This window comes from Oncorhynchus mykiss, chromosome 8 (assembly GCF_013265735.2).
Source record: "Oncorhynchus mykiss isolate Arlee chromosome 8, USDA_OmykA_1.1, whole genome shotgun sequence".
Taxonomy (NCBI): Eukaryota; Metazoa; Chordata; class Actinopteri; order Salmoniformes; family Salmonidae; genus Oncorhynchus; species Oncorhynchus mykiss.
This window is the reverse complement of record NC_048572.1, coordinates 78178015-78191784: the sequence shown is the minus strand read 5'-3', so window position 1 is coordinate 78191784 and position 13770 is coordinate 78178015. Positions and strand designations below refer to the sequence as shown.

Genomic DNA, 13770 nt, shown 5'->3' with positions numbered 1-13770 from the left:
CGATGGCTTGATGTGGTATTATTAAAATACTACGATGGCTTGATGTGGTATTATTAAACTACTACGATGGCTTGATGTGGTATTATTAAAATACTACGATGGCTTGATGTGGTATTATTAAACTACTACGATGGCTTGATGTGGTATTATTAAAATACTACGATGGCTTGATGTGGTATTATTAAAATACTACGATGGCTTGATGTGGTATTATTAAACTACTACGATGGCTTGATGTGGTATTATTAAAATACTACGATGGCTTGATGTGGTATTATTAAAATACTACGATGGCTTGATGTGGTATTATTAAAATACTACGATGGCTTGATGTATTATTAAAATACTACGATGGCTTGATGTGGTATTATTAAAATACTACGATGGCTTGATGTGGTATTATTAAACTACTACGATGGCTTGATGTGGTATTATTAAACTACTACGATGGCTTGATGTGGTATTATTAAAATACTACGATGGCTTGATGTGGTATTATTAAAATACTACGATGGCTTGATGTGGTATTATTAAAATACTACGATGGCTTGATGTGGTATTATTAAAATACTACGATGGCTTGATGTATTATTAAAATACTACGATGGCTTGATGTGATATTATTAAACTACAATGATGGCTTGATGTGGTATTATTAAAATACTACGATGGCTTGATGTGGTATTATTAAACTACTACGATGGCTTGATGTGGTATTATTAAAATACTACGATGGCTTGATGTGGTATTATTAAAATACTACGATGGCTCTATGTGGTATTATTAAACTACTACGATGGCTTGATGTGGTATTATTAAAATACTACGATGGCTTGATGTGGTATTATTAAAATACTACGATGGCTTGATGTGGTATTATTAAACTACTACGATGGCTTGATGTGGTATTATTAAAATACTACGATGGCTTGATGTGGTATTATTAAACTACTACGATGGCTTGATGTGGTATTATTAAACTACTACGATGGCTTGATGTGGTATTATTAAAATACTACGATGGCTTGATGTGGTATTATTAAAATACTACGATGGCTTGATGTGGTATTATTAAACTACTACGATGGCTTGATGTGGTATTATTAAACTACTACGATGGCTTGATGTGGTATTATTAAACTACTACGATGGCTTGGGCGTTGACACTTCTACTAGTCAACACAAGTCTTTGAAAAACACTAGCTGGTCCATTTGAGTTGGTCCATTCATCACAATCTTTGCAAAGTCATCCTCTGGAAAAGTCAGACCAGGAGCTGACTGAACAGCAGATAGGAGAGATCTTAATGTAAGCTGAAATTAATTCTCTCCAATGTACAGTATTCCCAAACTATTTCCCTCTATGCCAAGAAAAACACACACATGTCCTATGAGAAGGAAATTGAGATGAGTCCATTATAACAGGGAATTTCCAACTCAGTGGTCCAATGAAAATGTGGGATTGGCATTCCACTCCTTGGATCATGGTATTGCAGTTGGAATTCCTGGGCATGCCACAGGTTTCCAGTGATTAGGGGTTATATTGCTTGCCTCTACATACCACAAATAAACACTGAAATCAGGTAGGACAGAAAAGACGGACACAGACAGACACACACACAGCCATACTTCAAAACGGGCTAAAGCTTATCCTCAGAAAAATGCAGGGCCAAATTGTCAAAACAGACAAATAGGTATTGCCTTAAAAACACAGAATCAGATGATTGAAAAGGCAGTCAGAGAAACCATGCAGTTGCTCTGTAGTGACCTTATGGTGTACAGTGAGCTCCAAAAGTATTGGGACAGTGACACATTTTGTTGTTGTTTTGGCTCTGAACTGTCAAGTGACTATGAAGTTAAAGTGCAGACTGTCAACTTTACTTTTAAAATATTGTCATCCATATCGGGTGAACCATTTAGAAATTACAAAAAGTATTGGGACAAATTCACTTTCACATGTATTAAAGTAGTCAAAAGTGTAGTATTTGGTCCCATATGCCTAGTACCCAAAGTCTACATCAAGTTTGTGGGATCCATTTGCGGTTTGTTTTGGTTGTTTCAGATAATTTTGTGCCCAATAGAAATGATTGGTAAATAATGTATTGTTTCGTTTTAGAGTCACTTTTATTGTAAATAAGAATATAATATGTTTCTAAACACTTCTACATGAATATAGATGCTATGGCTAATGGCTAGATGGCTAATGGCTAGATGGCTAATGGCTAGATGGCTAATGGCTAGATGGCTAATGGCTAGATGGCTAATGGCTAGATGGCTAATGGCTAGATGGCTAATGGCTAGATGGCTAATGGCTAGATCGCTAATCCTGAATTAATTGTGAATAATGATGAGTGAGAAAGTTAGACACACAATATCACACGCCCAAGACATGCTAACCTCTCACCTTTACAATAGCATGGGATGTTAGCATGTAGCAATCTGAAACACAACCAAAGCAAACATGCAAATGAATCCAACAAATTTGTAGAGTCACAAGCGTGATGTAATCATTACGTGCAAGGAATGTGGGACCAAATACTGAAATTGTAACTACTTTAATACCCATATAAGTGAATTTGTACCCAATACTTTTGGTCCCTTAAAATGGGGGGATTATGTACAAAAAGTTTCTGAATGAAAAGTCATTGTATCGTTACAAATCCAAAGTGCTGGAGTCCAGAGCCAAAACAACATGTGTCTCTGTCCCAATACTTCTGGAGCTCACTGTATGTAGTGGCCTATGGGTTAGTTTTATCTTATGGCCCATAGCACAGAAAACATATTTATTCAATTCTCACAGACACAGACGGGAGAAGTGACCAGGCAGTGTGTCCCTTCAGTAATGTCTATGTCTGCTGGTCCTGTAGCCCTTTGCAGTATTTGTGCACTTTCAAGGGAACATAGAAGGGGGTTTATGAGGGGTTGAATCAACCATCTATTGGCTAGTATTACTCCTTTATAGTAATGTCAGGCCAGGGCCATTGCTAGGGTAGGTGAGTTTGTAAAAAGAGCAGACCATCTTCAAAAGGTACATGTTTGGGTCTGCGGCACCATCTCAGTGTCTATATACAACATGGCCATATGGTGTGTTCCAAACACGCTAACATCCAACAACTCTGATCCAAACCTAGGCTAACCTCAACCCATGTGAAAGACTGGCGTGTCTTATACACATTCATATCAAACGTCGGCACATTCTTCTTTCCTCACTTAGTTTTTACTGGATAGTAGTTTTCTTCATGGTTCCAAAGGTTATTATTATGTTAACCCTTATTATACCAGGTTATATGCACCGTGCACACAGGTATAAGGTGTCAAGTGTCCGTGGGGGCGGGGTCTGTACAGCTGTTGCCGTGGTATCAGCTAATTAATCACAGTGTTCTGAGAATTGGGTTCAACATGCAGGAAGTACATCATCACACGAGGTAGGATGAAGCTGCACCCAGACGCTGATCTAAGATCAATGTTACATTTCCCTCTCCCCAACAGGGAAAGCCAGGACAACTGTGTAAGCTGATCCTAGATCTGTCACTGAGTTCGACTTCTACCCAGAGCACATCACATGACAGGAAGACTGATCACAACATAGAGAAAAGGAAAGAGAGCGAAAGAGAATAACACACTGATAAACCCACAGACAGACTAATAGGAACAGACGGAGAAGTAAGAGTTGGGGTTTAGGGCTGCTCTCTTGAACATGCCGAGAGGTCAAAGTGCAAAGTCATCTGTCTCTATAACTCCACCATAACTCATCAGGTGATATTTATTTCTCACATTTCTGCATTAAATATATATATAAAATGTGTAATATGCAAGAGTGAAAGAGAGATAATGAGAGCCAGAGCAGTAGAAATGGATTGATAAATTGATTGGTTCATTGACAGGTGCTCAAAGGAACTGTTGGTCACCTCTGTGTTTGTGTACATTTGATAATCATTATGTGATTAGAGATGATTAGTGTGTTCATGACTGTGTTTATATGACATAAACATGCCAGTATTGTATTAGTAACTGTGTGTGTGTGTGTGTGTGTGTGTGTGTGTGTGTGTGTGTGTGTGTGTGTGTGTGTGTGTGTGTGTGTGTGTGTGTGTGTGTGTGTGTGTATGTGTGTATATCTAAATCAGTATCTTGATCACTAGGCCCATCTCTACTCTCCCTCTCAGCTCGCCCGTCCCTCCTCGGCAGAGCGCTGGTCTGACTTGAGCTTGACAAACTCTTTGGCCACGTCGTCGTTGTTGCGTTGGGACAGGATCCTCAGTACCGTCAGGCCCGTCTCGTCCATGTGGACCCTCTTCCCCAGGGGGAGCCAGCATGTCATGCTGCCCCGGGAGGCCATGTCCTTCAACTGCATCAGGGCCATGCCCACTGTACGGTCCTCCCTGGCGAAGCAGTAGTCCTTCACACACACCTGCAGCTCATAGCCCTCTGGACCCAACTCACTGCCCAAGGAACTGGATAGGAGACAGAGGAGAGGTTTGTTAGATAGCACACACACACAGACCCCCCCCCCCCCCCCCCCCATCAGACAGAAACCTGATATACTCACTACTGGAAGGTCTCGTTGAACTTGGGCGACCAGCTGTTATTCTTGGACTTGGTGGCGTGCTTCCTCTTTTTGTCAGTGAGGTGGGGACCAATGATGTAGACCTCCACGAAGGGACGAAATATCCCCTGGGTCTGCCACTTAATGTCATTAGCAGCAATCACTGAGCGAGAGAGAGAGAGCGAGAGAGCGAGAGAGCGAGAGAGCGAGAGAGAGAGAGAGAGAGAGAGAGAGAGAGAGAGAGAGAGAGAGAGAGAGAGAGAGAGAGAGAGAGAGGGTTGATGAGAGAGGAGGGGAAGAGGGTTGGGAAAGAGGTGCAGAAAGAGGTGCATGAGGAGGGTTGTTTGAAGAAGATGAGCAGAGATGACATGTAGCTAGTTTGTAGTGCATTTCAAAGAAGCTCAATTCTAGTGCAATTAGAACGCATGTAAAGCCCATCATCACCCCTACCTTACGCACTCCCGTTCATCTCCCCCTCCCTCCCCCTCCCACTCCCCTTCACCGCTCCCCCTCAGCCCCTCCCTCCATCGCTTCCTCTCTCACCTCTCACAGTGATCTTGTGTTCTCCAGTGTTGGGATGGGTGTAGATCTCCACGTGCATTACCACCTCTCCGATTGGCTCCTCCACTCCCGACCCTGCCAGAGGTCAAGAGTGTTTCAGACAGTGAGAGGCTAGTTTAATGTACATTGAAGCAAAGACAGGCTGACAAGTCTGGCTGCACTCTCTCTCTGTGTGTGTGTGTGTGTGTGTGTGTGTGTGTGTGTGTGTGTGTGTGTGTGTGTGTGTGTGTGTGTGTGTGTGTGTGTGTGTGTGTGTGTGTGTGTGTGTGTGTGTGTGTGTGTGTGTGTGTGTGTGTGTGTGTGTGTGTGTGTGTGTGTGTGTGTGTGTGTGACACATTTGGATAGTTCTGAGCTAAATGTAAAAATGGTGTTGATTTCACAAGTTAAAAAAATGAAGGAAAATCAGCTCTATGAATTGATACTTTTTGGGGGATCGAACCTGTTTAGAAAAAAATAGGGGTTCTGCTCGGAACGGAACGATTGGTACTAAAACAAACACACATATACACACACCTCTTGGTAACGAGATGAGCAGGGCTTAGCTGAGCAAGGTTTAATACCAGGGTTAAGATCAAGCTACAGGATTGCAGACAAGACTAATTCACTAATTGAGGGTAATTATCCTGAAAACACCTGTTTAAAATGGATAGGTGTAGAGAGAAGGAGAGGGAGGAAGAAATTGAGGGGTTGGTGGGAGTATGCACGGTCACAGGCACTTACCCTTTTCTGGCAATGTGTCTTCGTTGAGGGTATACCTGACCCCCTTCCCTCCATGGACTAGCAGAGAGAGAGGGAGAGAAGACACCTCAGTAGGATGTATTCTTTTAACACATTTCACAATGACAGTTAGTATTAAAAAATAGATCAGACACACAGGCAGATAGACACACACACAGCCAGCGAGCCAGCCAACCATCCAGCCCACTAGCCAAACAGACGGGCCAGCCAGCCAGCTACTAGCCAGCCAGACAGACAGCCAGCCAGACAGCCAACCAGACCACTAGCCAGACAGCCAACCATACCACTAGCCAGGCAGCCAACCAGACCACTAGCCAGGCAGCCAACCAGACCACTATCCAGACAGCCAACCTGACCACTAGCCAGACAGCCAACCTGACCACTAGCCAGACAGACAGACCACTACTAGCCAGACAGACAGAGACAGAGGGTGTGACGTACCCTGAGCGTTTTGTGAAAGGACAAACTTCCTGATGAGCTTGTCAGTGTGTTGTGTGTAGAGGGACAGGGCGTAGTGCAGAGACTTCAGGTCAGGACTCTTCTCCAGGAATGTCTTCTTCAGACCCACACCACCCGCATGGAAGTATTGCTGCAGGGGCAGAGGTCAACAGGCAGTGTTATTTATCCTTAGAGAGATGTAACATAGTATAACCCTTGTTATAAGACATCCCAAAGGCTCGGACATGCTTATAACAAGTTATGAAGCATCATACAGTAGCAGACTTATTATTTACTGCATAGTACACATTATACATACTGTACATGTAGTATACGGTACCTTAATGGTGTCCAATGCCAGCTCTATGATGGCACACTGTTTAGGGGAGAGAGCCTTGGCCTCCTCTCTCACAATGTGCTCCTACAGTGTACCGGGAAACAGACAACAGAGTTAATGTAACAATGTAGGTAATACGACACAATACACCCCAGGACTGCATTTTATATGAAACATGCTGTAGAAATCAAGAAAGGAACTCATCCTAATGTGTCATCATAAAGGAACTCATCCTAATGTGTCATCATAAAGGAACTCATCCTAATGCGCCATCATAAAGGAACTCATCCTAATGCGTCATCATAAAGGAACTCATCCTAATGTGTCATCATAAAGGAACTCATCCTAATGTGTCATCATAAAGGAACTCATCCTAATGCGTCATCATAAAGGAACTCATCCTAATGTGTCATCATAAAGGAACTCATCCTAATGCGTCATCATAAAGGAACTCATCCTAATGTGTCATCATAAAGGAACTCATCCTAATGCGTCATCATAAAGGAACTCATCCTAATGCGCCATCATAAAGGAACTCATCCTAATGCGTCATCATAAAGGAACTCATCCTAATGTGTCATCATAAAGGAACTCATCCTAATGTGTCATCATAAAGGAACTCATCCTAATGCGTCATCATAAAGGAACTCATCCTAATGTGTCATCATAAAGGAACTCATCCTAATGCGTCATCATAAAGGAACTCATCCTAATGTGTCATCATAAAGGAACTCATCCTAATGCGTCATCATAAAGGAACTCATCCTAATGCGTCATCATAAAGGAACTCATCCTAATGCGTCATCATAAAGGAACTCATCCTAATGCGTCATCATAAAGGAACTCATCCTAATGTGTCATCGTAAAGGAACTCATCCTAATGTGTCATCATAAAGGAACTCATCCTAATGCGTCATCATAAAGGAACTCATCCTAATGCGTCATCATAAAGGAACTCATCCTAATGTGTCATCATAAAGGAACTCATCCTAATGCGTCATCATAAAGGAACTCATCCTAATGCGTCATCATAAAGGAACTCATCCTAATGCGTCATCATAAAGGAACTCATCCTAATGCGTCATCATAAAGGAACTCATCCTAATGTGTCATCGTAAAGGAACTCATCCTAATGTGTCATCGTAAAGGAACTCATCCTAATGTGTCATCATAAAGGAACTCATCCTAATGCGTCATCATAAAGGAACTCATCCTAATGTGTCATCATAAAGGAACTCATCCTAATGCGTCATCATAAAGGAACTCATCCTAATGCGTCATCATAAAGGAACTCATCCTAATGTGTCATCATAAAGGAACTCATCCTAATGCGTCATCATAAAGGAACTCATCCTAATGCGTCATCATAAAGGAACTCATCCTAATGTGTCATCATAAAGGAACTCATCCTAATGTGTCATCATAAAGGAACTCATCCTAATGCGTCATCATAAAGGAACTCATCCTAATGCGTCATCATAAAGGAACTCATCCTAATGCGTCATCATAAAGGAACTCATCCTAATGCGTCATCATAAAGGAACTCATCCTAATGCGTCATCATAAAGGAACTCATCCTAATGTGTCATCGTAAAGGAACTCATCCTAATGCGTCATCATAAAGGAACTCATCCTAATGCGTCATCATAAAGGAACTCATCCTAATGCGTCATCATAAAGGAACTCATCCTAATGCGTCATCATAAAGGAACTCATCCTAATGTGTCATCATCATTACCTTGAGCTTAGAAAGCTGACCCAACTCCTTAGCTGCATTAAAGATCATCTGAGTGCCCTGTGATGGAGAGAGAGCGAGTGAGAGTGAGAGTGAGTGAGAGAGAGTGAGAGTGAGTGAGTGAGATAAGGATGATGGTGGTGAGAGAAGAGGGGGAATTGGGTTGGGGAGGTGGTGCAGAGAGCGGAGCATGAGGAGGAGGAGAGTTGTTTGAGGAAGATGAGGAGAGTACAAATTACACATACATGTAGTTAAACATGTCACAATAAAGAATGGGGAAAAAGACATGTGCAGGAGAGGTTTCAAATCCAGTACGGGATTGTGTGGTAACCTCCAATCCATTCAACATACAGGCAACACTGTAGTGGAAGGACACCTTCCTTCTAAAAGAAAAACGTAACAAGGAGAAAAATATGAGAGAGGGGACTAAGGAGGGGAGGAAGAGGAGAAAGAGGACTAAGGAGGGGAGGAAGAGGAGACGGGACTAAGGAGGGGAGGAAGAGGAGAAAGGGGACTAAAGAGGGGAGGAAGAGGAGAAAGGGGACTAAGGAGGGGGGAAGAGGAGACAGGGGACTAAAGAGGGGAGGAAGAGGAGAAAGAGGACTAAGGAGGGGAGGAAGAGGAGAAAGGGGACTAAGGAGGGGAGGAAGAGGAGAAAGGGGACTAAGGAGGGGAGGAAGAGGAGAAAGGGGACTAAAGAGGGGAGGAAGAGGAGAAAGGGGACAGGAAGAGGAGAAAGGGGACTAAATAGGGGAGGAAGAGGAGAAAGGGGACAGGAAGAGGAGAAAGGGGACTAAGGAGGGGAAGAAGAGGAGAAAGGGGACTAAGGAGGGGAGGAAGAGGAGAAAGGGGACTAAGGAGGGGAGGAAGAGGAGAAAGGGGACTAAAGAGGGGAGGAAGAGGAGAAAGGGGACTAAGGAGGGGAGGAAGAGGAGAAAGGGGACTAAGGAGGGGAGGAAGAGGAGAAAGAGGACTAAGGAGGGGAAGAAGAGGACACAGGGGACTAAGGAGGGGAGGAAGAGGAGAAAGAGGACTAAGGAGGGGAGGAAGAGGAGAAAGGGGGGAGTAAGAGGAGAAAGGGGACTAACGGGGAGGAAAGGTGCTGTATTCCAGTGGCACCAGGTCAGGTATTCCATGGCTCAGCCGTGCACCATGCTCATTTCTAACAGACAGACAAGGTTTGATAATGACACTATACAATGCACTCAAATCAAGCCCTCTCCTCCTATCCACTAGTCACTCATGTAGATCTGGAGGGAGTGGATAGGTGTTAGCCTTACTGCTTACAACAACCCAATCCTTCTGGAGTTTACAAGAAGGCCAGGGGCTGGGGATAAATCTGAGACAGGGAGGGGGTTACACTGAGTAGCATGGGGGACAAGAGGAGTGATGTCACAGGTAGCAGAGGACTCCGTGTGTCCGTGCTGACAGACATCATACAGGGAGAAACACACACTCATTCACGCGAGCGCACACACACACACACACACACACACACACACACACACACACACACACACACACACACACACACACACACACAAACACACACAGTACTTACTATAACCTGAGGAGGAGAGGGTGGGGCGATGGCGAGAGAGAGGGGGTCAGTGAAACTGCACAGGCCCATCTCGACAAATCAACAACCAAGAAGTAACCATTGAATCCTCTACATCTTATTCTAGCCAAAGAGTACGTTCACAACTTCATATTTCTAAATTAATGGTAGATACTGTATTATACCATTGAAAATAATTTGTAAAGACTGGAAGCAGAGAGAATGTAATGAAGAGAATTATGCTCAGGTTTTTAGACATAAGGAAATGTGTGTGTACGTGTGTGTGTTACTCACCGACTGGTCTGTGAACGGGGGAAGCACAATGCTTTTCTCCATAGTGTTAATGACCAGTTTCCACAGTTCCTTCAGCACTCTCTTCAGCACAGTCTTCTCACAGATCTTAGCAAACAGCGACAGACTAGAGAGGAGAGAATACATCTTAGTATACCCATGCAGAAGAAGAGAGAGAGGGGGGAGGGGGGGGGGAGTGTGTGTGTGTGTGCATTTTGAACCTGTTTTAATCTTCAACAGATTGCAGAAACCATCTACAGCCAACCAACTTTAAAACTGTTTATTAGCAATGATATATTCACCACTTTCCTTAGCATCGGTATAACAAACCCATTACAGTTTAGCATCACGGGAAGAGGAGAAAGGGGACAGGAAGAGGAGAAAGGGGACTAAGGAGGGGAAGAAGAGGAGACAGGAGACTAAGGAGGGGAGGAAGAGGAGAAAGAGGACTAAGGAGGGGAGGAAGAGGAGACGGGACTAAGGAGGGGAGGAAGAGGAGAAAGGGGACCAAAGAGGGGAGGAAGAGGAGAAAGGGGACTAAGGAGGGGAGGAAGAGGAGACAGTTAGCATTAGGGCTGGGGCTAATAGTTGGGATTAGAGCTGGGGCTAGTAGTTAGGGCTGGGGATAGTAGTTAGGATAGGGCTGGGGCTAGTAGTTAGCGTTAGGGCTGGGGCTAGTAGTTAGGATAGGGCTGGGGCTAGTAGTTAGCATTAGGGCTGGGGCTAGTAGTTAGCATTAGGGCTGGGGCTAGTAGTTAGCATTAGGGCTGGGGCTAATAGTTAGGATTAGAGCTGGGGCTAGTAGTTAGGATTAGAGCTGGGGCTAGTAGTTAGGGCTGGGGATAGTAGTTAGGATAGGGCTGGGGCTAGTAGTTAGCGTTAGGGCTGGGGCTAGTAGTTAGCATTAGGGCTGGGGATAGTAGTTAGCATTAGGGCTGGGGCTAGTAGATAGGGTTAGGGCTGGGGCTAGTAGTTAGGGTAGCATTAGGGCCGGGGCTAGTAATTAGCGTTAGGGCTGGGGCTAGTAGTTTGCGTTAGGGCTGGGGATAGTAGTTAGCATTAGGGCCGGGGATAGTAGTTAGCGTTAGGGCAGGGGCTAGTTGTTAGCGTTAGGGCAGGGGCTAGTAGTTAGCATTAAGGCCGGGGCTAGTAGTTAACGTTAGGGCAGGGGCTAGTTGTTAGCGTTAGGGCCGGGGCTAGTAGTTAGCGTTAGGGCAGGGGATAGTAGTTAGCATTAGGGCCGGGGATAGTAGTTAGCATTAGGGCCGGGGCTAGTAGTTAGCGTTAGGGCAGGGACTAGTTGTTAGCGTTAGGGCAGGGGATAGTAGTTAGCATTAGGGCCGGGACTAGTAGTTAGCGTTAGGGCAGGGGCTAGTTGTTAGCGTTAGGGCAGGGGCTAGTAGTTAGCATTAAGGCCGGGGCTAGTAGTTAACGTTAGGGCAGGGGCTAGTTGTTAGCGTTAGGGCCAGGGCTAGTAGTTAGCGTTAGGGTTATTATATGGATCTCCCCATTATAATCTGAATGTCTTGTTTGACTTTTGAGACTTGTATGTGACCAATACACTACATGTTCAAAAGTATGTAGACACCCCTTCAAATTTATGGATTCCGCTATTTCAGCCACACTCTTTGCTGACAGGTGTATAAAATTTTGCACACAGACATGCAGTCTCCACAGACAAACATTGGCTCAGTGACTTTCAACGTGGCACAGTCATAGGATAGCATCTTTCCAACAAGTCAGTTCGTCAAATGTCTGCCCTGCTAGAGCTGTCCCGGTCAACTGTAAGCGCAGTTAATTAATATGAAGTGGAAATGTCTAGGAGCAACAATGGCTCAGCCGCGAGTGGTAGGCCACACAAGCTCACCGAACGGGACAGGCAAGTGCTGAAGCATGTAGCGTCTAAAAATCCTCTGTCCTCGATTGCAACACTCACTACTGAGTTCCAAACTGCCTCTGGAAGCAACTTCAGCACAAGAACTGTTCGTCAGGAGCTTCATGGAATGGGTTTCCATGGCCGAGCAGCCGCACACAAGCCTAAGATCACCATGCTCAATGCCAAGCGTCGGCTGGAGTGGAGTAAAGTTGGACTCTGGAGCAGTGGAAACGCGTTCTCTGGAGTGATGAATCACACTTTGCCATCTGGCAGTCCGACACACAAATCTGGGTTTGGTGGATGCCAGCAGAACGCTACCAGCCCCAATGCATAGTGCCAACTGTAAAGTTTGGGGATGGAAAGATAATGGTCTGGGCTGTTTTTCATGGTTCGGGCTAGGACCCTTAGTTAAAGTGAAGGGAAATCTTAACGCCACAGCATGCAATGACATTATAGACGATTATGTACTTCCAACTCTGTGGTAACAGTTTGGGGAAGGCCCTTTCCTGTTTCAGCATGACAATGTCCCTGTGCGCAAAGCAAGGTCCATACAGAAATGGTTTGTCGAGATACCTGTGTGTGTGTGTGTGTGTGTGTGTGTGTGTGTGTGTGTGTGTTGTGTGGTGTGTGTGTGTGTGTGTGTGTGTGTGGTGTGTGCACGGTTCGGTCTCTGTGTCTCACTTGGTGTCGAGGAAGTCCATGATGGGCTGCAGGACGTTGTCTGCATCCCCGGCCACGCTGTTGTTGTCTGTAACAGTCTGTCCCTTCACCTGGCCCAAGATGTCTCCCATCTGCTTTACATTTTCCTCAATCTGGGGCTGAAAACTATATACAGACAGACACACAGACAACAATCAAAACTCACAACTCTGGGTTGTATTCATTAGGCACCAAGCGGAAGAAAGCTGATTGAAAGAGGGAGTTCCAAAACGTTTTCCATTGCATGTCCTAATGAATACAACCCTGAAAGCGCCATGTTTCAACTAAACAAGTCCACACATACCCACACACAAACACACACGCACACACACGCACACACACCTGACGGCAAAGATCCTACTAAGGTCGTCCATGACGTTGTTGAGCTTTAATTGCAGGTCCTTCAGGAAGTCACTGGCCTCCACGTTCAGCTGGGGGCAGGAAGTAAGTGTCCTTATTAATAAATGTATTTACATAGCAGGAAGTGTCCTTAGTACATGTATTTACATAGCAGGAAGTGTCCTTAATACATGTATTTACATAGCAGGAAGTGTCCTATATACATGTATTTAGTAAATGACATACTGTAGGTACAGTGTAATTACATTGTAGGTATACAAGGTCTGAGTGATGACTCATAGAGGTCTGAGTGATGACTCATAGAGGTCTGAGTGATGACTCATAGAGGTCTGAGTGATGACTCATAGAGGTCTGAGTGATGACTCATAGAGGTCTGAGTGATGACTCATAGAGTTCTGAGTGATGACTCATAGAGGTCGGAGTGATGGCTCATTGAGGTCTGAGTGATGACTCATAGAGGTCTGAGTGATGACTCATAGAGGTCTGAGTGATGACTCATAGAGTTCTGAGTGATGGCTCATAGAGTTCTGAGTGATGACTCATAGAGTTCTGAGTGATGACTCATAGAGGTCGGAATGATGGCTCATAGAGGTCTGAGTGATGACTCATAGAGTTCTGAGTGATGACTCATAGAGTT

The 13770-nt window shown here is 44.5% G+C and overlaps 1 protein-coding gene across 3 annotated transcripts in view; it reads right to left on the bottom strand.

Moving 5' to 3' along the window:
• Positions 1 to 3735: 3735 nt before the first annotated feature.
• LOC110530995 (protein unc-13 homolog A) overlaps positions 3736 to 13770 on the bottom strand; it is a 115491-nt gene continuing 105456 nt past the window's right edge. For 2 of the 3 annotated variants that reach the window (XM_036986344.1, XM_036986345.1), the window contains exons 33-43: positions 13116 to 13204; positions 12756 to 12899; positions 10202 to 10325; positions 9911 to 9916; positions 8353 to 8409; positions 6618 to 6698; positions 6281 to 6428; positions 5822 to 5878; positions 5084 to 5176; positions 4544 to 4703; positions 3736 to 4448 (exon numbers count right to left, since the gene is read on the bottom strand). In XM_036986344.1, the coding sequence (XP_036842239.1) occupies positions 4157 to 4448; positions 4544 to 4703; positions 5084 to 5176; positions 5822 to 5878; positions 6281 to 6428; positions 6618 to 6698; positions 8353 to 8409; positions 9911 to 9916; positions 10202 to 10325; positions 12756 to 12899; positions 13116 to 13204 (1251 nt within the window). In that variant the 3' untranslated portion in view covers positions 3736 to 4156. The remainder of the gene's footprint in view (positions 4449 to 4543; positions 4704 to 5083; positions 5177 to 5821; positions 5879 to 6280; positions 6429 to 6617; positions 6699 to 8352; positions 8410 to 9910; positions 9917 to 10201; positions 10326 to 12755; positions 12900 to 13115; positions 13205 to 13770) is intronic. The other variant, XM_036986346.1, reaches the window with a different exon arrangement.